Raw genomic sequence first — 25,153 nt, 5'->3', positions numbered from 1 at the left:
TTCTTCATAATTTATACATACTTTACATTCTTCTATATCTACTCAATATTTAATTTTAAAAACTCAAAACAACTAATAGAGTAAACGATAGCTCCAAGCATGATTCCCCTCCGTATCACGTTCTCTAAGCTTGTTCATGGTATGGGAAGAATCAATGTGGCTCACTGTTCAATAACAACAGATGAGAATTTTAACCAAACTCTCCTGGATATTTATATTTAAAAGAAATTCTGGGCTATATGCCAAATAGAGTCCTTTCATAATGTTGATTATCAAACCACATATTAAAACAGCCATTGCATTTACTATGTCATTTTAATAAGTATGTTTCAATTGTAATATATCCCGTCTATAAGTAAAAGAAGAAAAACAAACCCCAAACTTGAAAGCTATTCAGGCTTTGCCACAGTCAACTATAATAATATCAAAAACTGTCCAGTGATTTTGGAATCTACCCAGTCTAAATAGCACGTACAAAAAAAAATTTTTTTTGCTTAAATGAACTTTAACTCTGCTTGTGTAATTTTTTAAAATTATTGTTCCAATTTGTCATCCTGAACTATCATAACCACACAGTTTTTAGGCCTTCATACCAAATAACTACTTGGTTCATTGGAACTGAGGGAGATGGGGTGGAAGTCTGCGGCTGCACTGAAAGGGCACCATGTTTGATGGGCCAAAAGAAGTATTCAAATGTAATTCCTGGCAACACAGCTTTAGACAATAGTGAATCCAGGACTATATAACCCATAGTCTGCTGGGGAGAAACACTGAATGGCTAAGAGAGAGCAGTTCTGTTTATTCTAGTCTCTGATGGAAACCTGTTCTTCTAGTTCCAACTCTTAAACTGCTTTGAGAGCTTAGAGTAATTTAAGTAAATCCATAAGTATAAATAATACAGAGGCATATTTTAGATCTATTATTTTTAAAGTATTCCAACCCATGTCCTCATAAGCAGTGTAATCTTCCTTTACAAATTAGAGTTTTTACTTAACTTGCATGAAATCATACATGGTTTGCATTTTAAAGTACACTAAATGAACCAGGAGAGAAGCTATGCTATCAAATATTTTATCTTCAGAGCACTTCTAAACTAAAAGATATAGTCATGGTTAGCCCATGGACAAAATACCAAGTTAAACTCAGATCATACAATTTATCGAGAAGTCACATATACCCCAGGTCTCAGGTGATCTTAAGTGGATTTGCTTCACTCTGGATCATGCAAAAGTATCATGCAAAGAGTAGATTGATTTAATAGCAGCGTGTTTAAAATGCCCAAGAGATAAGTCTTTTAGAAAGTAACACTGAGAAGACAACATGATATGTACAACTGAAACAGATGTCAAAGGCCAGGTGTTGGGACAACTGGTTCTCAGCCACTAACTAGCTGTGACCTATTTGAGCCTTATCATAATTAAACCCTGAGGGACTGTAATAGGTGACCATGAAAGTCCCTCCCAAATTTAGAGTTTCGTGGACCAGGGGTGAGGGGAAGTGCGGGAGGGAAGGGAGTGACTACTTCCTAAGTAAAAACCACATACTCGCAAGGAGACAAAGAGAAATATTGATAACTGTGGAGTATTAACTATGTGAGGCAAAGAGCACAGCCTATACTCCAGAGGAGAACGTAGCTCAAGCAGAGAGAACACTTTTAAAGAATTCTGCTTGGGAGACAACTAGGAAAACTGGAAATTATTATCGACTTATTTATTAACAGTAACTAGCAAGCATTTTGCTTGCAGTGCATAGAGGGTTTTATGTATGAATTTCAACATGTGTATACTATAGAATATTTTTATAAGTAAAAGCATTCAAAGATACATTCATGAGAATTGTATTCTTACTTATCTATCTCTAAACATTATTAGTTTTTACTAAAGTGCCCAAAGGAGCCTAAGTAAAAGTTAGAATTTTCCAACTCATAGATATGTGTATGTCCATAAACAAGCATGTGCCATAAAATTCAAAAGTATGTTTTCACGTATAACAAACTAAAATTCATTGTATATTTTCTGTTATAATTCATTGATCTCCACACTAGATGCATAGTCTCTCAAGTAATGAACTTGCTTCGTAGGTGACCAAGAAGAAATAAGCTGGGGAAAATAGAGCTGAGATTTGCTGCTGAGTGTTGGACGGCAAAAAGATCATGTTCAAATAAACACACCAAAATGGATTTGCTCTGTCTGATTTGAATTGTAAGGTCCTTTGTTGTTCTAAATTTCAATTTAATTCTGCAACATTTATTGAACACCTACAATTTGCAAGTATCAAAATCAAATGTAATAAAGACATGGGATTTCTGGGGTAAGCGCTCAAGGCCTGTAATACTGACAAAGTAACCAATTCCAACACATAATCACTGTTATAGCTCCACATTCCACCTGACTCACTGCATACAAGCAACATTGGATGTTACCACTGTCATAAGTGATTGAACTAGTCTTACTTGAAGCAATGGTTTGCAGAGTGTCTTTACATTGCTGTGGTTTTTTCACCAAAATTCTAAGGGCTTTTCTTTGATACTATCTTTTTTTCAACCTGTGTGCACTCATGCTTCCCAGATATTCTACCGTCCTCTCTTAGTTTTTATGACCATGTGAACACTGGCATCTGTTTAATGGCAGTCCTGGGTGTCCTTCAAGCTAGCACAGCACTGTTGAGCAAAACTTTGCCAGCATTCCACCTCCTTTCCAGAATCAGCATTCATCCAGTGATGGCTGCCTTCTAACATCCAGTTCCTCTGTTCCCCCAAATCCTTTAGGCTGAGTACCATGGCTTGATATTGACAAATGCCTTTCCTCACTCTAGTGCAAGCTACTGCCATCTCTTGCCAGTCAAAGCTTTTTAAGTGGCCTCCTGGCCACCCACCATGCTACCCTCTCATCCACTGCCTACACTGCAGCCATTGTGAACTTTCTGAAGTGAATATCTGATGAAGTTGCTCATTTGCTTAAAATCCTAATGGCTTCCTATTGCTGTTATAATCAAGTCCAGGTTCCTAATATGCATAACAAAGCCCTTTATAGTATGGAGTCTGCCCATCTTCCTCTCTCCTCTCTAAGTACCAGTCACACAAAATTCTTTCTGTTCCTGTAATGGTCCATGCTCTATCTTACTTCCTGGCCCTCCTGTATCCTATTCCTCCTGCCAGGAACACTTTTTTCCCCTTCCTGCACATTTACATGCCAAGAAATGATTATCCTGAACTGGAAGAACAGACTTGCATCAATAATGATCATTATTCCATATCACATGTGTTCAGTCCTCTGTATTGTCAGGAGCTTTAACTATACCCCATAACTACAATGATCATATTTTGCAAACTAAAGTTCTGAAGAATAGGATTGCATTTTGGACAACAGGACTGTCTCAGAACATCTTGGCTTTATATAAGTCTCATTCTGTGGCAGCAGACATTCAGAACTATGGCTTTCCCTGATCAAGGGACAAGGGATTAAAGTGTGACTCCAAAAGGGACAGAGGACAGCAGCTGCTGCTCTAGGATCATGCTATACAGTGGGCTTGACATTTAGTCCAGTGACGTGGAGTGGGATGTTTTACTAAGGATTAATCTTATGGGATTTTCTTATGCCTGCCCGATGAAGAGGTGCCAAAACTAAATAAAAACAAAACACACGTGAAAGCACACATGTGAGCATGCACACACAGACACACACACCCCCCCCCGACACACACACACACCCCTTTGTCCCTTTGTTCTCCTTAGGATACAAAATAATCTTTGAGGCCCCTAAAGGCTGCTCTCCTCTTTGAAGGAGGGAGAAACACAGAGCTCTCTACTGGCCCTTACCTACCTTAGAAGCTAGCCTTACTGTTGGAGAACAGGGCACAATCAGGCCCTTCATCAGGGTTAAATAGGAAACGCCCACCCTATAAGGAAGAGTAGGACAAAGGGGTTCTAGATTCAGAATGAATCAACATGAACATGTAGCCAAATTCGGACCCAATACTTCTGGGGCAAGCGGGCTGGGTTGTGGTGGAATTTGAGTACTAGGCAACATGTCCTGGAACCCCAAGCGAGATCAACATGCCTAGCATCAGCTGCTAGTGTTACAAGAAAGGGGCTCTGATCCGGACCCCAAGAGAGGGTTCTTGGATCTCGTGCAAGAAAGAATTCAGGATGAGTTCACAGTGCAAAGGGAAAGCAAGTTTATTAAGAAAGGAAAGGAATAAAAGAATGGCTATTCCATGGACAGAGCAGCCCTGAGGGCTGCCGGTTGCCCATTTTTATGGTTATTTCTTTTTTTTTCTTTTGAGACGGAGTCTCCCTCTGTCACCCAGGCTGGAGTGCAGTGGCCGGATCTCAGCTCACTGCAAGCTCCACCTCCCGGGTTTATGCCATTCTCCTGCCTCAGCCTCCTGAGTAGCTGGGACTACAGGCGCCCGCCACCACGCCTGGCTAGTTTTTGGTATTTTTTAGTAGAGATGGGGTTTCACCGTGTTAGCCAGAATGGTCTCGATCTCCTGACCTCGTGATCCGCCCGTCTCGGCCTCCCAAAGTGCTGGGATTACAGGCTTGAGCCACTGTGCCCGGCCTATGGTTATTTCTTGACGATATGCTAAACAAGGGGTGGATTATTTTATGCCTCCCCTTTTTAGACAATGTAGGGTAACTTCCTGATGTTGTCATGGTTTTATAAACTGTCACGGCACTGGTGGGAGTATAGCAGTGAGGATGACCAGAGGTCATTCTTGTCGCCATTTTAGTTTTGGTGGGTTTGGGCTGGCTCCTTTACTGCAACCTGTTTTATCAGCAAGGTCTTTATGACCTGCATTTTGTGCTGACCTCCTATCTCATCCTGTGACTTAGAATGCCTTAACCGTCTGGAAATGCAGCCCAGGAGGTTTCAGCCTCATTTTACCCAGCTCCTGTTTAAGATGGAGTTGCTCTGGTTTACACGCCTCTGATACTAGAATGTCTAGGACCCAGTTCTCAACAGAGAAGTATGGTGGCCTGAGAGCCAATGAAGCAATGGCCACAGCAGGCTGACAGCCCTTCCTCACCTGCATGCAGGTAGAGGATAGCAGGCTCCCAGCAGCCACCTCAGGGTTTCTAGCCTTTATCCCAGCTCTAATTTTAAATCTATTTCTTAAGTTTTTGGGTAATTATGGGAAAAAGTGGTTAAGTGGCAGCTTGTGAAAGCCTGTTACTGGTTTACTCAAAATAATGCAATGAGTAACAGGCTAGAACAGAAAATGTGACACAAGAAAGATGAGTGGTACACAGCACTGTCAAAAACAGAAAAAGAGGCGAGAAAAGAAAGGTCGGCTCTTTGGCCCATGATAGTCAAGGACTGCTCCCTACAATGTCATCACAGCTTCTGGTTCTGACTGGAGCTACTGGAAGTTATGCCAAATTAAGTCTGCATAAAGCCTCAGCGAGGATAAAACAGTTTCTGGGCAGAGGAATGTGACACAGAACCAGGGAAATATGACTAGACCTCATTATCTTGGTGCCTTTGATAACATACTGGAGAGCAGAGTGGGGTTTTGAATGGGCTGAAATCTTCCATAAATGGAGTCTAAATGCAGGCTACATAACATCCAAAACTCCTCAGAGAAATTCCTATTATGTACATGAAAGGGGGAATGCAGTAAGTCCCATTTGGCTGGGCAGGGAGCATTCTGCACTCAGTGAAACTTCGCGGTTCCCGTGCTGAGTGCCAACTGCATGTTCCTACTAGACCAAGGCCCTAAACACAGACGGGCAAGTGCAGTGGAAAATGAACTAAATGGAGCAGTCAGTGCTGGGCAATTCTTTGTCTCTAGAACATCAAAACCACAAGGCAAGATTTTAATAAAAGTATCTTTTTTTCATAAAGTTCCTAACTAGTTATGAGCCAGTACGATGATGAATGTGACTCAGAGTTGCCATGGCAAAACAGACTGACCTTATCTTTTTCCACGAGTCCCCATCGATACACAGCTAAAGCCAAGAATTAGTTGAGATGCATCACTAGTGACTCTCGCTCTGTGGGACTGACACACTCAGGGAAACCTCTGAATTTTAAAAGAAGTATACAGTGAAATTAACCATATTAGGAAAAAAAGGCACATGGGTGAGGTGACTCAGCTCAAATGTCACCTGCTCATAGAGGACTCCCCTGGAGAGCTGAAAGTTCCGCACTCCTTTCTTCACTAGTTAGTAACCTCTCGTCGCTCTTTAACACATTAACTGTGATAACTTTCAAAAGATAATTGGTGAGTGTTTATCCAACCTCCTTGTTTGAATTTCAGCTCCCAGAGACAGGAACTGTGCATGCTTCATTACGCTGTTCCTAACACCTACACAGAGGCTGGCACAGAGTAAGCCCCCAGTGTTCTTAGACTGGCTGCCTTTCCAAGTGCCAAGAACAAAGAGTGCAGTTGTCTGTAACTGAAGACTTTGTGGAGTCCAGAAAAACCAGCATTCACCTCAGTATATACATCACATATTGGAACGAGAAGTCTCTTTTACTATCGATGTCATATTGGTTAAGTCCGTGCCTGGAGGCAACGTGGTCTGAAGCAACACCACCCCAAGGGTGGTTCTCGAACCAGCAACATCAGCGCCACTTGGCCTTGTGCTAGAAAAGCCAAGTCCAGGCCCCACGGTGTACCCAGTAAGTCAGAATGTCTGGGGGTGAAGCCTAAGAATATGAGTTTTAATTAAGTTCTCCTGGTGATTCTTATGAGCCCTAAAGTTTTGAGAACCACAGATTCAGAAACAAATACTAGATTACCACAGACTGTGCCACTGATCTTAACTGAGTAACTGTTATTCAGAAATAAAGGTGAAAATAAGAAGGAAATGTCATAAAGACTAGCATTTGCCAGGGAAAACTGGCACGTTCTTGCTGGCATTTAGATTTTTTTAAATCAGGAAGAAGGAGAGTAAAGTATATGCCAAATGGTCTACATGGATAAACTCAGGGCAGTCAGAATGCCCCCACCAACTTCTGGCCAGATAACTGCCCCATGTTATGCTTCACCGGGGCCTCCCAGACCCGCCTGAAAACCAGCAAGCAGGTTAGGTTCCTTGTGCGTAGAACTCTCCCTTTACCTGTTTCCCCCTTCTTCCCTGGGACAGCACCATTTGTGGCTCTTTTTTTTTTTTTGAGACGGAGGCTCACGCTGTCATCTGGGCTGGAGTGCAGTGGCACAATCTCTTCTCACCACAGCCTCTGCCTCCCAGGTTCAAGCAATTCTCCTGCCTCAGCCTCCCACATAGCTGGGATTACAGGTGCCCACCACCACGTCCAGCTAAATTTTTTTTGTATTTTTAGTAGAGATGGGACTTCACCATACTGGCCATGCTGGTCTCGAACTTCTGACCTCGTGATTTGTTGGCCTCGGCTTCCCAAAGTGCTGGGATTACAGCCATGAGCCACTGCACTTGGCCAATCTGCGGTTCTTTCTAAGAATCACTGCAACAGATGATGGACCAGGACAACTCAGCGAGGGCTGCCCCACTTCCCGCCCCGGAGACGAGGAGGGGAGCCGCGCCATACCATGATTGAGATGCCTGATGCAGTCACTCAGGAGGGCACTAAACCTCTTCTGGTCAGCAGCCTCGTGGAAGCAGAAGTAGCCGTGTCTGAGGAAGGGTTGCCACAGGTACACTGGGAATTCCTTGGGCAGGACCACGAAGGGCTGAGCATTTTCCTTCTCACTGGAGGCTAAAGAAATATTGAAAACACAAATACCTTTTCAAACGTGTATCTCTTACTTCAAATATGTGTTTCAGGTTGTGAGGGTAACTATCTGGGGCAGGGCATGGGATGGAAAGTCGGTGAGATATTTTCACAGGGTAGGGAAACTGGGAGCACCAGCTCCTCTGGCATCCCTCCACCAGCTTGTCCTGTTCCACTGCCGCTGGCTGCCTGGCCTCCTACCCAACACCACGGGGACAGTGAGGATACCAGGAACACAATGTTTTCTTTTTTTTGAGACAGAGTCTCGCTCTGTTGCCCAGGCTGTAGTGCAGTGGCACAATCTTTGCTCATTGCAACCTCCACCTCCCAGATTCAAATGATTCTCCTGCCTCAGCCTCCCAAGTAGCTGGGATTACAGGCACATACCACCACCTTCAGCTAATTTTTGTCTTTTTAGTAGAGACAGGGTTTCACCTTGTTGGCCAGGCTCCTGACCTCAAGTGATCTGCCCACCTCGGCCTCCCGAGTAGCTGGGATGATAGGCATGAGCCACCGCACTCGGCTAGTTTTTTTGTATTATTTGTAGAGACAGGGTTTTGCCATGATGCCCAGGCTAATCTCAAACTCCTGAGCTCAAGCGAGCCACGTGACTTGCCCTCCCAAAGTGCTGGGATTACAGGCATGAGCCACCGCGCCCAGCCTGGGCACAATCTTTCTCAACTTCCTTATGTCTAAAGACCCACAAACAGAGCTCCGTCTGCCCTCCTGGCCCTCTGCAGGCCACTGACCACCTGTGCAGCCCCTCACTCTACTGGCCCTGCAGGCTCCAGCTCCAACAGTGCTGCTCTCTGCCCTGCACTCTCTCCCTCCTCCCCGTCACTACCAAACACCACTTGCTGTTTTTATGCCATCAACCTTATTCTCACCTCACTCTGATTCCTGTCCCTACCAACTCCTGAAACCCAACTGCTAAAGCCACTTATGTCATCCTGACTGCCAGCCTATGGCTGCTTCTTTTCATCTGACTTGAAATATTTGCTGCTGCTAATTATCCCTTCTTTGAAAACATTCTCTCCCCATGACTTCCAGGAGTGCCTCTCTCCTGGTTTCCTTCATGCTGTGTAAAATTTTGTTTCTTCTTTATCACCTTTATTGGTTCCTCTGCTGACTCTCTCCATCTCCTCGCTAAGCATTGGTGCCTGCCCCGTTCTGTGCTGGCCTCCCCTCCGCTCTGCCTGTACCCTCCCAGGGTGTGTTCACCCATTCCATGACTTGTTATATTGTTCCTACAGTCCAAAGAATCCTCTCTTCCTTCCTTTCCATCATGCTTTCCATAAAAAAATTCTCATTCATCCTTCAAAAGTCAGTTCAAAAGCCACTCCTCTGGGATACCTTTGCTGGCACATCCCACTGCCACCAGAGACAGAGTTAGGTGCTCCCTACCCTGTTCTCCCCAAATACTACAATGACCTGTTTTCATGCCCAGCACCCATACTCAAGGTGGGGAGGTGGGGAAAGGGAGTGAGATGGATTCCCGGGCTGTTCTCCTCCCCAGAGAGAACAACTGCTACCCACTGTGAGTGCCGAGAGACGCAGACTGCATCTTCCAGAGCTTTGCATCCTTAGCCCATAGCACAGTCATGGAACACAGCAGATGTTCAACTTCAGTTTGTTGAGTGAAAAATATGCTGTGTTGGCCTAGGATATTTTTTAAAGCCCTAGACAATGGGACTTTTACCTCTTCCCTCAAAATCAATTCCAAGAAACTCATTTTAAACCCACTACTATTCAGAACCCCTACCTAAACTTTACTCCTTTCCATGCATTCCTATTACATGATATTGCACTTGGTTAAAAGAGTCCCAGCTTTTTCCAGAGTCACAGAGAACAAGCAGAAGAAAATGTTAGTTCTGTACTTCCTGCATATGTATTAGGCGCCAATCTCAGGGAAAGGTAAGGAAGAGGGTCTCTCTAAGAGACCATTGGAAGCACTGGGAATACAGGGAAATGAATCATAACCACATGGGAGGCTACAGAACCGTGTCAATTCTGGCAAATTAATAAATCAGAATTGCTCACGCCTGTAATCCCAGCACTTTGGGAGGCCGAGGAGGGTGGATCATGAGGTCAGGAGTTCGAGACCAGCCTGGCCAACATGGTGAAACCCCGTTTGTACTAAAAATACAAAAATTAGCCGGGCATGGTGGTGCGCACCTGTAATCCCAGCTATTCAGGAAGCTGAGGCGGGAAAAATGCTTGAACCCGGGAGGCAGAGGTTGCAGTGAGCTGAGATCACGCCACTGCACTCCAGCCTGGGTGACAGAGCGAGACTCCATCTCGAAATCAATCAATCAATCAATCAGGATTGGTTTAAACGAAGAATAAATTCCTGGGGATGTATGGGAGCTCGGTTCCAGTGTCCCGGAATCTGAAGGTAACAGAGCAGAATGCACCGCGAACACAAGCCGTGGCCTACCAGGACCTAGCACAATGCTGGGAATGAATCAACATGAAAATGAGCAAATGAATGAATGATTGAATGCTATAGGGACACCTATAGTTGTAACATGATATCTATTTCACTTTCTGGTGAGAATAAGGCCCCTGATTTTTAGATGGGCAAGTGACTACATAAACTAAGACTACATTTCCAGCCTCCCTTGCAGCTTGGTGAGCCCACAGCTACTAAGATCTGTCCAGTAAGATATAAACTGAAGTGGCATATGAAACTTCCTGGAGGTATCTCTAAAGAAAGTGACTGGACCCCCCTCCTTTCCTTTTCTCCTCCCTATTATCTGGAATGAGAACGCTATGGTAGGAGCTCAGCAGCCACCCTGGACTCTGCCAATAGGGACCACAACCTAGAAACAAAGGGGGAGAAAGCAAGAAAAAGCCTGAGCTTCTGACAAATTTAGTCCACATCAGCCCTGGACGAATATTCAAATATCTTTAGTGAAATAATAAAACTTTGAGTTTTTTGTTGTATGCAGTGAACCAGATGCTAACCAGTAAAATGCCAAACAAGTGAATTACTTTAACAAAACATGGGGCCGTTTTTTTCTGTTATCAACTTAGCTGAACACTCTGTAAAGAATACACTTATTGGCCAGGCATGGTGGCTTATGCCTATAATCCCAGCACTTTGGGAGGCCAAGGCAGGACGGTCACTTGAGCTCAGGAGTTAAAGACCAGCTTGGACAACAGAGTAAGACCATTGTTTCTGCAATTCCTTTTTTGTTTTTTTGTTTCATTTTGTTTTTCTGGGCATAGTGGCATGTAGCTGTGGTCCCAGCTACTCAAGAGGCTGAGATGGGAGGATTACTTGAGCCCAGGAGGTTGAGGCTACAGTGAGCCATGATCACACCACTGCATTCCAGCCTGTGCTACAGAGCGAGACTCTGTCTCAAAAAAAAAAAAAGAAAAGAAAAGAAAAGAAAAAGAAATGCACTTATTCATAAGCCTCTAGTGCTTTTTCCAAGAAATGCACTTATTCATAAGCCTCCCATCTTTATTATGCCTTTATTCTTTCCAGTAGAAATAATATCACAGAGTCAGTCTTCTTCATTGACATGGTTCTATCAATCCTCCTTGCCCTCTCCAAGAATGCCACAATTTTGTACAAGCAACTAAAAGCAACATTGACCCTTTGCATTTAAAAAGCCTCAACAAGCCCATAAAATTCATTCCTATTAGCGTCTAGTTATCTCTCAACCTTTTACAACAATTTTCCAGATGGCATCAGTGAATTTTTTCTGAGTTACAAGAATATCACAACTGATCTACTGTAGAATATTCTATTTTAAAAGTCAGAAGGTCACACCACACAATTTTAAAAAGTCATTGAAATGCCCCAATCTGAAGTCTTGGGCCAACTGGGATTAATCACACAGGACTTGTGTTTTTTAGTCCTTTTCATTCCTTCCAATATGATTTCAGCAATAAATCAATAAACATATTGTCTCTTCTGACTGATTTCATTGGAAAGTTTGAGAGAGATTTGGATGAGTCAACATGTTGGTATTCCCATTTCTAGCTGCAGCTCCACCTCCAAGGGCATATAAGTAGATGTAAAAGAAAATATAATAATATGCATAGTGCAATAAAATGTTGTTTTAGCATGAATTACTTAGTAATAATTTGTTAATCTTGGTTTACGGTCCATGTACCAATCCCGTAATTGTGTTATTAAAAACACTATGCTAAGCAGTCAGCACTGAAATAACAATTGATAAAATGATTACGTTTTTCTCCATAAATTCTAATTAAATTATTATGTCCATTAATAAGAACCAGGGCTCTCTTCAGGAACCAAGTAATTACTGGGTAGTATGATTTACGCAAAGCCAAATGGAGTTATTACATTATCCACACTTCATGAATCTCTATGAAATGTCCTATTTGGTCTATATATTAGCCATCATTTCTCCATATGTAAAAAGTGGAATGAATGAGAATCAAAGAAAGTTAGAGCTAGAAAGACATTTCTAGGTTTTTAAGTTCAAAGCCCTGTTTTTGAGTTGAAGAAATAGAAACCAGAACTGTTCAGCAGCCGGCTAAGCTAAAGCATTTGGTAAGTGGCACAGCCAGAACTAGATAAAAATCCAGTCTCCCAATTGTCTTTCCATGGCAGCATCCCAGCTTTATTTATAGATATGCAAATTAATGCAATGCTTTTTTTTTTTTCTTTTTTTCACAGTAGCTATGAGTTACTGGAACACTGATTAAAAGGTTTCTGGTCTATTTAGGGTATTTAGTTGTATATCATCCTAAAATTAGAAAAATAGTATTCCCTGACAGGTCCAGGCTTGCTTACTAAAAGATGGGATTGTACATGTCATGGAGTGGGCCCTACCTGTTGATTTCTGCTGCCTTGTGGAGTGCTATCAAAGCCTGCAATATATTCCAAAAGCTTCAAGATACCTGGCTGATAGCACATTTTCCATGCGCTAGAAACACAGAGGCTGACTGTGTATTATTGAATGGGATTAGAAATAATGGAAGTGGTAAAATGTTTTCCTAAACTATAGAAATCACATCTTCCACTTGTCTATGGGGCATGAGTGTCTAGCCCAGGGTTTCTCAACCTTGGCATTACTGATACTTTATGCCAGATAACTCTTCGTTGTTAGGGTCTGTCCTGTGCGTGGTAGGATGTTTCGTAGCATCCCTGGCCTCTATTCACTAAATGCCATAGCACCCTCCTTCCAGTTGTGACAAACAAAAATGTCTCCAGATGCTGCCAAATGTCCCTGGAGGGAAATCCCTCTCCTTCACTGAGAAACACTGCTCTGCTAAACAAAGAAGCTTAGTCATTTTGCCTTGGAAAAGAATGATCAGCAACTCACCAAGAGGGTCTGGGAAATGCCTATCAGACAATAGATTATATTCATCTTCTGAGGTTAACACCTTGCCACCAGCTGGAAGAATTCGGCTTTTAGGAGCAGCTCCTCTCTGATAGGCCTGGGGGAGGAAAGCATACAGGAATATGTTTTTCCCCATTTGATTTTTGGAAAATACCAGGAATAAAACAAATAGACAGATTCAGACTTTCAGAGATAGCAATCCCCATACTATGTTATTGAGTTACAGTCATTTATTCAAAAAATATGTTTTGAATACCTGCTAATGGCAAAGTAATATTTTAATACTTTCATGTGACGGTCACAACATGGTAAATCAGAGTCCCTAATCTCAGGGAGATTCACCCTAAGTATGTTCTCGAACGTGGAAAACATAATCTCAGTAACTCAGAAAGTCCCTACCACATTTGTCATTTCAGATGCTAACACCTAAATCATTCTGATAATAACCACAAAGGTGACGATCACAGAAATACTGCACAGAATGCTTGGTGACTGACGTGGGCCACATATGATGACTCATGAGACTGTGGAACACGTAGCGGCAATGATAGTTACCATGGATTTTCATCAAAACATTAAAATGTTGGCATAAAATATGCCACTACTTTGCCCTCAGATGTGAAACTGTTTTGCAGCAAAATGGTTGAGATGAAAGTACAGCATTGTGACATCAGAAAAAATTCTGGCCAGCAGACAAGAAGCTCTGCTATTTGAGACACAGAAAAGAGGCACAGGGCATTGCTAAAGCAGTTTGGTAAGCACGTATGCCCACAAGGACAGACAGGTAAGATAAAATTTAAGTATGTGCATCTGACGGGAGGGCTAAAGTCAAGGCAAAATTCTGCAACTAGTAATCTAAAGGCACATTGAGAATTGAAACTAAGAAACTTTGAAACCCAAAATCTAGAATGTACTCTTGGAAATAACTAAATAATGTTGATCTGACCAATATAATCAGAGTAACGGTAACATATTCTGCAGCAGTAAGATAGTGAAGAGATCCAAATAAAACAAACTCTCAGATATCTAAAAGGCTTGTCTTCATACTTGTAACAACCATTAATCAACTGCTTAAGCATGTCAGGGAAGCAGAACATACCCACTATCACAGAATTCTGGCAGTCTGACCTATTCACCCTAAGAAGGAAGACTGGAGGACTCTTCTGAATGAATGATTAACCCAGGAAGGAGGATCTCTACATAATTGAGAGTTCCTCATGAAATAATACCTTAAAAAGCTCTAAGCACTCCCACAGAGCTACATTATAGTGAAACAATAATATTGAGAGAAGAATCTAAACTTATATGATATTAAGACGATTTAGAAGCAATTTTATTTAGACTGGACTCAAAAGTGAATTGTATTATTAGTTATAACAGGCTCCAATATTGGCTTTTATAAGCATTATACCATTTAATCCTCAAAACGGTACTATGCATTAGATGTTATCTCCATTTTTCAAACGGGAAATGTGAAGCGCAAAGAAACTGAATAACTTGCCCATGGCCCAGCAGTGAGGAGGTGACACATCCAGGATTCATATTCATGTCTGTCCAGGCCCAGTGCACACAAAATAGATACTGATTATCAAGTGAGAATGTTTTACTTTTCCTGTTTAATTGCCAGCCAAAATTGGACTCTAAATAAAACAGTAGACAATTTACAGGTACTTAATGTGTAATTCTTAGATATAATTTTATAAGATACTTCCATAAACTAAAAAAATATATATTATTAAAACTTTGAGAAATTATGACAAACTGCATGAACTTTAAAAAATTCCAAGTTTTAAAAAATACTTGGTTATTACCAACTTCAGTCACCATATCTTAACAATGTGAACAGGTTCAGTTAAAAATGATGAACAAAGAAAAAGCAGTGCAATGTACAAACTGCAAGCTGAGAGAGCAAGCTGAAATAAGTGAAAAGAGGAAAAACACCAACATTTGATTCGAAATGAAACTTCAGTTAGTGTTAAATGCAGTGAAAAACTTTAATAAATCCAAGAACAAGATCTAGGGCTGTTTCCTCCCAATGGGTTAGTAGTAATCATACCAACAACTGCTCCACACCCAGCTCTAGCTTGACCACAGGCCCAGCCGTATGCTAAATGCTTCAGTACATTCATTCACTTACTCCGCTCAACACCATGGCAAAGAAATCACGCGGATCTCATTTCATAGACGAGAAAACCGAGGCTCAAGATTTCTAACTTAGGCAAGGGCGCATATCTAGTAAGTAAGTGGTAAAGGTATGAGTCAAAGGCCTAAATATGGGCCATATTACGCTACACTGTCCCTCCTCAAGCTCTTCTGAAAGGACATTGTAATGGGTCGTACAAAACATAAGGTGACTTGTTATTATTATTTGTAGCGTATTGATACTTTGTTGCTGAGTACACATCAAGTGTTGAATAAAATCCTAATATTGATAAGCAGAGAAAATATTAGCTTAATAAATGTTAAAAAGAGTAAGTCTACCCAAGAGAGCACTTGAGCTTTGCCTGGTAGCTTGTGAAACAAATTTGTAGTATATTTTATTTCTATTTTCCATGAGAAATGGGAAGGAAACAGATTGGTCTGTCAGTCTGAAACCTCTTCCTAATGGTTTAGCATCAGGAGTACCCCTCACAGTTCTCTATGAAGACTATCTTGACTACTCTTTCTTTTTTTTTGAGATGGAGTCTCGCTCCATCACCCAGACTGGAGTACAGTAGGATGATCTCGACTCACTGCAACCTCCACTTCCCGAGTTCAAGTGATTCTCCTGCCTCACCCACCTGAGTATCTGGGACTACAGGGATGTACTAGCACGCCCAGTTAATTTTTGTATTTTTAGTAGAGATGGGGTTTCAAAATGTTGGCCAGGCTGATCACGAACTCCTGACCTCAGTTGACCTGCCTGCCTCGGCCTCCCAAAGTGCTGAGATTACAGGCATGAGCCACTGCACCCAGCCGTCTTGACTATTCTTGAGCTTAGAGGCCAGAGAGCAGAGTTTTAACTCTGTCACTATCCTTCACTGATAAATAGTACCTGTTCATTTCAAAGGGAGCTTGAGGGTCTATGTAGACTAAAAAAATGTGTACAGTATGAGATCTGGGAGGACAGTGGGATCATTTGACTTAACTGTTTAGCTTTGTTGAGGCCTGAAGACAGAAGTCACTTGTCAATGAGTTCACTTCTAGTTAATGGCACAACTCGACCTAACCTTTAGTTTGCCAAATTCACTGCCTGATATTTTTTCCCCTGTACCACACTACCTCCCTACATAAGGAAAGAAATGGGAACCAATAAAAACTGAAGTCCTCCCAGGTGCTGAATGCTTTACACCCATTATCTCATCTTCACATTTTACAGATAAGGAAAATAATGAAATAACCAGAAAAAAAGTTAAACGGAAAACAAAAATACCTCCATGGGAATAAAGTATGTGAGGCATTCTGAATTCCTAGGAACCCGGGCAAACCCAGGCAGATTCAAATTTAATGACAACCTATGAAACAACTCCTCAGCCACCTGTCACGTACAGGGCTTCAGAGTGGGAAGACAGGGACATAGAGCAGAGACATCAGGACAGTGGCTGAGAAAGATCTCGAGGCTGAATGATCATAGGAAAGGCTCCTGTGCCAAATACTGGTCCTTCTATCTTCATATTCACTTGTAATCACCTGTTCAAAGTCTACCTTGCCACTAGACAGCAAGCATCTGTCTTACCAACTGCTGCATACCCAGAACCTTGTATAACACTTGATATGCAGCAGGCATTCAATCAGTATCTGTTAGCTGAAACAGGTACTTACATGAATGAGTGCTAACTGAATGAATCAGTCTCCAAGGAGAGGGCACACCAATCAACCCAGCTAAACTTTTAAGAATAGTGCAAGAACCAGTGGTAACAAAGAAGTATCTTACCTCTTTATTCTCATAGCTCTCCACAGCATAATCATTTTTAACTACAACGTATCTCTCCTTCCACTTCTTTATGTCTTCAGAAAATTGTGATAGCTCTGCTTCATACAAAATAGTTCCAGGCGTCAATGGCGGCTTAAAGAAGATGAACACAATTAACTATCACAACAAATGATAACACTCCTTGTTACCACTAAGTTACCCATGGTATTTCAAGGAATAGTTGAGGAAACTATCTTCCACTGAGATCCTGGGGAAACTGTTGCTTCCTCTTCTCCTTCTACAATTTCCCTTTCCTGCTCCACTTGACCCAATGTAAATATTTGTCTTATTGGTATTTTTATGATTTTCATTTCCCTCTATTATGCTGTAGGAACAGAAGCATATGGTAGAAGGAATTATAGTTATTACTTAAGGTTATGCCTTGCATACACGTGGCACTCAATAAATGCTTGATAAACTCTATAGGAGAGAGGGAGTGAGGCAGGAAAGTATAAGTGTGGATATCCACAAGGATATGTCTGAACATGTCTCAGGGTTAATCCCCACAAAGCAGGAGAATTAACAGACCGTTCTCCTATTCAATACACCTGCCGATGCAGCCTCTAATGCTCAATGGTTTTCTTAAACCCAAAGCCATGGGGACCCCTCTCCATGCTACTCAAGGAGATTGTGTTTGCTATTTGGTTAAAGAATAAGCAGGTATCAAGTCAGAACACCTCAGTTCTACCTCTTCTACTTAAAAGTTTGAGGATTTTTCATTAACCATGGTGATATATGTACTGTACAGGCATTTCCATTAGATTCCTAGTTAGGTCTTCCATTGGGTTAACTGTGTAAGGATAATTCCCATCCTGCTTCATTGTGTAATTCTCAAATTATTTCAAAATATACAAATGGGCCTCTTGTCTTTTATGTGTCACTGAATTTACATCTATTTTCCCTTTACTAAAAAATCATAGTGCCTTCAGAAACTTACCCCTCTACTTTCAAGTAAAATTTTAAATGAACTATACAGAAAAAAAAATAGGTATGCCCATCTCTTTTAAGAATCATCTAAGGGATGAAACAAATACCCTTCCAAATTCCAGCGCTTAATATTCTAACCTGACAGATAATGCGGCAGTCTCCTATCTTGCCTCATTAAAAGGTAAAAGAGAATCTCTTCTCTTTAAATGAAACTGAAACCATGGTATAAGATGAACTTCGTAGTTCTTATGTGCAACTTTTCTTAAAATCTGGGCCACTCAATCAACTGATAAGCTTGTTAAAAATGGGGCCTCACCATAGACTTACTACATCAAAATCTCTGGGGCAGTGGGCCAGAATGTGCATTTTAACAAGCTCCCCACATTTTGAGATCACTGTTTTATGAGGGAAAGCAATCACTTATCCCTATGTACTCATGCTGCTAAATATATTGGTTAACTTCTCAGCATTATGTGACTCACTTATCACTTATTCTCTCTTGAAACACCTTCTTTTTCATTTTTAGTTTTAAAAATTTTATATTCAAGGGGTACGTGTGTTTCTTACATGGGAATTAAGTGTAAGGGTGGGGATTGGGCTCCTAGTGTACCCATCACCCAAATCTTGAACATTGTACCCAACAGGTAATTTTTCAATCCTCATTCCCCTCCCACCTTCTCCACTTTTGGAGTCTCCAGAGTCTATTCTCTCCATCTTTATGTCCATGTGTACCCATTACTTAGCTCCTGCTTATAAGTGAAAACATGTGGTATTTGATTTTCTGTTTCTGAGTTAGTTCACTTAGGATAATGGCCTCCAGCTCCATCCATGTTGTTGCAAAGGATAGGATTTTGTTCTTTTCTATGACTGTGTAGCATCCTGTGGTGTATATAGACCACATTTTCTTTATCCAGTCAACCACTGGTGCATACTTAGGTTGGTTCCATGACTTTGCTATTAAAAACAGTGCTGTGATAAACATACACGTACAGGAGTCTTTTTTATATAATGATTTCTTTTCCTTTGGGTAGATACCCAGTAGTAGGATTGCTGAGTCGAATGATAGTTCTTTTTTAGTTATTTGTGGTATCTCCATACTGTTTTCCCTAGGGGTTGAACTAATTTACATTCCTACTAACAGTGTATGAGCATTTCCTTTTCTCCACATCTACATCATTCGTTATTTTTTGACTTTTTAATGACAGCAATTCTTACTGGTGTAAGATGATATCTTGGTGTGGTTTGTTGTTGTTTTATGTTTGTTTTCTGACAGAGTCTCACTCTGTCATCCCGGCTGGAGTGCAGGGGCGTGATCTCGGCTCACTGCAACCTCCCGGGTTCAAGTGATTCTCCTGCCTCAGCCTCCTGAGTAGCTGGGATTACAGGCATGTGACACCACGCCTGGCTAATTTTTGTATTTTTAGTAGAGACAAGGTTTCGCCATGTTGGCCAGGCTGGTCTTGAACTCCTGACCTCAGGTGATCCACCTACCTCGGCCTCCCAAAGTGCTGGGATTACAGGCATGAGCCACCGTGCCCGGCCGGTGTGATTTTAATACACACTTATCTGATGATTAGTGATGCTGAGTATGTTTTCATGTGTTTGTTGTCCACTTGTATGTCTTCTTTTGAGAAATGTCTGTTCATGTCCTTTGCCCAGTTTTTAATGGGGCTATTTTTTCTTGTTGAGTTTCTTGTAGATTCTGGACATTAGTCCTTTGTTAGAGGCATAATTTGCAAATATTTCTCCCATTTTGTAGGTTACCTGTTGATTTCATTGACTATTTCTTTTTTTGTATATAGGCTTTTTAGTATAACTAAGTCTCATTTGTCTATTTTTGTTGCATTTGTTTCTGGGGTCTTCACCACAAATTCTTTGCCTAAAATGTCCAGAAGAGTTTTTCCTAAGTTTTATTTTAAGATTTCTATAGTTTCAGGTCTTACATTTAGGTTTTTAATCCGTCTCAAGTTAATTTTTGTACATAGTGAGAGATAGGGGTCCAGTTTCCTTCTTCTACATATGGCTAGTCAGTTTTTCCAGCACCTTTTATTGAATGGGGTATCCTTTCTTCATTATTTATTTTTGTTGATTTTATCAAAGATCAGTTGGTTGTAGGTATGTGGCTTTATTTCTGGGTTCTCTATTCTGTTCCATTGGTCTACATGTCTATTTTTGTCTCAGTGCCTGTTGATTAAGTTAGTATAGCCTTGTAGTATAATTTGAAGTCAGGCAATGTGATGCCTCCAGATTTGTTCCCTTGCTTGGGCATGCTTTGGCTATTCGGGCTTTTATTTGTTCCATATGAACTTTAGGATTAATTTTTCTAATTTTGTGAAAAATGACATTGGTAATTTGATAGCAATTGAATTGGAGCTGTATATTGCTCTGGTGAATATGGTCATTTTAATGATAGTGATTCTTCCAATCTGTCAGCATGGGATGTGTTTCCATTAGTTTGTGTTGTCTACAATTTCTTTCATCCAGGTTTTGTAGTCCTTGTAGAGATCTTTCATCTCCTTGGTTAAATGTATTCCTAGAGGTGTGTGTGTGGGGGGGTGTGTGTGTGTGTGTGTGGGTGGGGGTGGGGGTGTTCGGTGGGGGTGGCTATTATAAATGGGATTGAGTTCTTAATTCTGAAATCCCTTTTTTATTTGCCTTCTGGTACATTATACTTTTCTGATTTTTCTCCTACTCCATAGACTGTTTCTTCTTAGTCCATTTTGCTGGATCGTTTTCCTTTTTCTGATTTCGCAATGCTGAAGGGGCCAGTGTACTGTTTCTTTTCTCTGTCTATATTCTTTCCCTCTTTTGTGGCCCATGGCCTTAATACCAGTTATAAGCTAACAACTTCCACATTTCTATTTTCCAGCCTCAATCACTCTGCTGAGCTCCAAATGAAAACATCCAATGGCCTATTCAACATTTCCACAGGCGTATGTAAAACTAGCATCTCAAACTTAACATGGTCAAAAGGGAACTCGTGATCCCATTCACTCCGACTCTTCCTTCTAAGTAAAAGGCAACTCCATCCACTTATTTGCTCTGGTTAAAAACCAAGAAGTCATCACTGATTTCTCTCTTCTTCTATTATCTCACACCCAACCCAACAGTATGTTCTGTCAGCTCGATCATAAACACCTCTCCTCACAACCATGGCCATCATCACCCCAGTCCAATTTGGCATCATTCTTCCCTTGGATGCTACAATATCCTGCTCGCCAGTTTCCATTCTCCCCTCTTGCCCCATAGTCTATTCTCTACAGAGAAGCCAGACAGATCACCTAAAATTATATGTCACTCTGTATTCAAAACCCTCCAGTGGGACTTCCCAACACAAAACAAAATCAAAACCCTATTGTGATCCACAGGTTGACATGATGTGGTCCTGACCTATCTCTATGCTGTCATTGTTCGCCCCTCCTCCCTCACTCACAGTACTCCCAGCAGACCAACCTTCCCCCTGTGTGGCAAGGTCTTCACACTTGCTGTTCCATAGGCCTGGAATACTCTTCCCATGAATATTCACAGAGTCTACTCTCATTATACTCCAGTTTCTGCTTAAATGTTATCTCCACAGAGGGTTCCCCTAACCACCTTCTCTAAAACACGGCTCTAGGCTGGGCATGGTGGCTCACACCTGTAATCCCAGCACTTTCAGAGGCCGAGGCAGGTGGATCACTTGAGGTCAGGAGTTCAAGACCAGCCTGGCCAATATGGTGAATATCTTGTCTCTATTAAAAATACAAAAATTAGCTGGGTGTGGTGGTACACACTTGTAATCCCAGCTAGTCGAGAGGCTGAGGCAGGAGAATCACTCGAACCCGGGAAGCAGAGGTTGCAGTGAGCTGCGACTGCACCACTGCACTCTAGTCTGAACCACAGAGCGAGACTTCATCTCAAAAATAAAATAAGTCTCTTGCTTTATTTTTCTTTTTAGCATTTATTATTATCTGATGTCATCTGATATTAGCTTGTTTGTTGTCTGTTTCCTGCATGTGAATATAAACTTCAGGAAGGCAGAGAACTTGTCTTAATTCCCCAGTTCTTGGACTATAGCCTAGCACATAGTAGGTGCTAACAAACATTTGTTGAGGTGGTGTTGCTTATTATAACGGAGCAAAGGAGTAATAATAAATTAGGGGGTTCAAAGAGAAACTCATATTTGATCAATGACCAAAACTTCATGACAGCAAGTCAAATTTTCTGATACAAACAAAGCATCCATGTGGGAAAAATACATAACAATATTGGATTCATGCTAATTTCCTTTTTATATGGATTGTTATCAGCAAAAAGAAATCATACATTCCAACTTCCAGGCAAATAGAGTTTTTTGAGTATGAAACGACTTTAGAGCAGAGTTTTTAAAACTGCCATTCAAATTATTGTTTATTTCAGAAATATTGTGTGCTATATAGCCTTCTTCAAGGGAAAAACCATGTAAACCAAATATCCATGGCTTACCTTGGTCTTCAAAAACTGTGACATTAAATCTCTTTGCTGTTCTACTTCACTGCGCACATGATTACAGAAAGCCACAGAGTACTGACGACTGTAGTAGGGACTGAAGTTTTTGATGGCAGCCTCAGTTTTCCCTAGAAAAATATGAAAATTAGAATTCTGAAGTATAGCACAGAATTTACACTTAGCTACAGAGTTCGAAAATCCATCCCTCCAGTCTCTCTGTTTCCATCCCTCCAGTCACCCCTGTCTCCCAGGGATTTGCCAGTAGTCTGTGTTCCTGGAGAACTTTGCTACCTGCTGCACATGCCCCATCTCTCCCTCTCCTTCCGGCATCATCCTGAGAGACTTCACAGACCCTAAGGACCATCCATCCCATAACCTATTGAGTTTTGCTTTATTTTCCATCAATAACCTATCGCCATGGCCATAAACTCAACCATCCTTCTAATCCTCCTAAGACTGCTCTTCTACCTTGCCCTGTCTCCACTTCAACTCCCTCTTTATTCCCCTTGACGTGCAGTCATTCAGCTCCTTCCTCCAAATGATAATCCCAGGTCTACCCCTTCAATTCTGCAAAAACATCACTTCCTCCCTTTTTTTTTTTTGAGACGGAGTTTCCCTCTCGTTGCCCAGGCTAGAGTGCAGTGGCGCAATCTCGGCTCTCCACAACGTGCACCTCCTGGGTTCAACCGATTCTCCTGCCTCAGCCTCCCGAGTAGCTGGAATTACAGGTATGTGCCACCATGCTCGGCTAATTTTGTGTTTTTAGTAGAGGGGTTTATCCATGTTGGTCAGGCTGGTCTGGAACTCCCAACCTCAGGTAATCTGCCCACCTCGGCCTCCCAAAGTGCTGGGATTACAGGCGTGAGCCACCACATCTGGCCATCACTCCCTTTTTCTTCAGATCCCTGAGGCTCCACCTCTAGTCTTGTGACTCACGGTCCTGGATAAAATCAGCAAAGTATTTCCTCTCACTCTGCTCCAATGTCTCTGGTTCAAAATTTGTGTGTGTGATTCAAAGCAGTATATAACTACCACGAGACAGAAGGGGAAACTTTGGTTTAAGAGCCTAGAGACCTGAGCTCTGGCCCCGATTCTGTGAGGCAGAAACCAGCTGCACAACCTCAGTCAAGTCATTCGACTCTCGAGGCTCCAGCATCCTAATTATAAAGGAAGGTGCTCACTAGTCCACACATTTCTTTGGATCTGCGTGCCATTGAAGTATAAGTACAGTACGAAAGTCCAGCTGCCTCACAACAGTGACTAGAAACTGCAATATATTAAACAGACTCTCAGCACCAGAAGTAAATCAAACTGAGTATGAATGTGGGGGAAGCTTGAGGACTTGAGATGGAGGGACAGGGAGAGTCAGACACCTGAAACATTCTTGCCTTTCCAATCTGTGCTAGCTTTAGAGAGTACGGGAATTGCAAAGGAGGGAAGAGAGGAGGAGGAGTAGAGGAGAAAGGGTGTAGGAGCATTCTCATGCAGATTAGAAACCCTTACAACATTTCAACTGCTTGCTGCAGGGTATAGAAAGAAACACAGGCTTCACTGATTGTGCTCATACGCGATGAGTCCGCAGAACAGGGTACAGCTTGAGGAAAAATAAACTCCATGTCATATTCCAAAATATTTTAAAGTACTTGCACGTGAACTTGACATCATTTTTGCTTTTAAAATTTGATATTATAGTCAATTGAGAGATATTAAAATATACAAGCAAGATTTGTTTAGAGCTATCACGTAGGTAAAATTTCAAAAATAAGTGAAGAGTTCTAGCTACATAAATTGAGGTACTCAATAGGAAAGCCTTGAATCCATAGCAACCCATTTCTAAGCCTATAGAACCATAGCCAAAGACACCATAGTGTATGAATATTCTCCATATGCAGAGAATCCTATTTTTGTTTGGGAATTTAGGTCTTATAATATATGTGAGGTAAAGAGGAATTCTTTCATATTTACTTCATAACATGAAATTTACTGGTCAGGTTTATGAGCTTTAATAATTATTACTTGTAAGGTGCTTTGAGACCCACTAATAATAGATTCTGTAGAAATGCAAATAAAAGCTCCTATAATTTGAATCAGGCATGCTTTTGCTTGCTGTGTGAGTTTATGGTATTACTATTAATTGGTATTTGCATAACACTTTAATATACTCAGGCTTTATAATCCTCTAATTGCTTATTATGCTATCAGCTTTTATGCAGCATCATTCTCTATACTTGTCTATAATTTTCTTACATAGGAGTGGGGCAGTGTGGGAATTCCCACAATGAGAACAAATCTCACTTTACTAAAACATATACATGATGAATAAAATTTGCCCTTTAGGTCCAAATAGCTACTGTTTGGTCTATCAGAAAAGCAGCCTGTTAATTTCTAATGTTTATTTTTGTACTCTTGAAAGCACTTGGATTGAAATGAAAGGAGGTGGATGTCATTTTATGATAAACTCTATAAAGCTTTGAAAGTTGATTTTCTGCCACATCACCAAGCCTCCCCCAGGGACGCCCTGCTTCTGGTGAGGTGTCATAATGCTCTCTTCTGATATATGAGAAAAATGCTTCTGTGATTTGAATATCTGCATACTGTCCCAGTAACACATCATCCACCAGGTAGCGTTTATAAAGAAGCAATTGCAGCTTCTTTAGGTAATTAATCTAAAAACTAGTTCAAACTACGTATGATATAGCTAACAATACCATATGTTCTGGGGGGAAACCTAAAGTTATTTGGCAAGTGTATCTGGATTTTAGATTAAACCTATCTACATCCAA

At 41.4% G+C, this 25,153-nt stretch overlaps 1 protein-coding gene across 1 annotated transcript in view; it reads right to left on the bottom strand.

Annotated features, from left to right (window-relative positions):
* Positions 1 to 7,380: 7,380 nt before the first annotated feature.
* The window catches only part of LOC105534568 (protein Niban-like), a 145,343-nt gene continuing 127,570 nt past the window's right edge, over positions 7,381 to 25,153 (bottom strand). The window contains exons 3-6 of the mRNA XM_011973295.1: positions 22,368 to 22,498; positions 16,938 to 17,069; positions 13,007 to 13,121; positions 7,381 to 7,685 (exon numbers count right to left, since the gene is read on the bottom strand). Coding sequence (XP_011828685.1) covers positions 7,381 to 7,685; positions 13,007 to 13,121; positions 16,938 to 17,069; positions 22,368 to 22,498 — 683 coding nt within the window. The remainder of the gene's footprint in view (positions 7,686 to 13,006; positions 13,122 to 16,937; positions 17,070 to 22,367; positions 22,499 to 25,153) is intronic.

The sequence above is a fragment of the Mandrillus leucophaeus genome, unplaced genomic scaffold (genome assembly GCF_000951045.1).
Source record: "Mandrillus leucophaeus isolate KB7577 unplaced genomic scaffold, Mleu.le_1.0 Scaffold1000, whole genome shotgun sequence".
Lineage (NCBI taxonomy): Eukaryota > Metazoa > Chordata > Mammalia > Primates > Cercopithecidae > Mandrillus > Mandrillus leucophaeus.
This window is presented reverse-complemented; position numbering and strand designations above follow the sequence as displayed.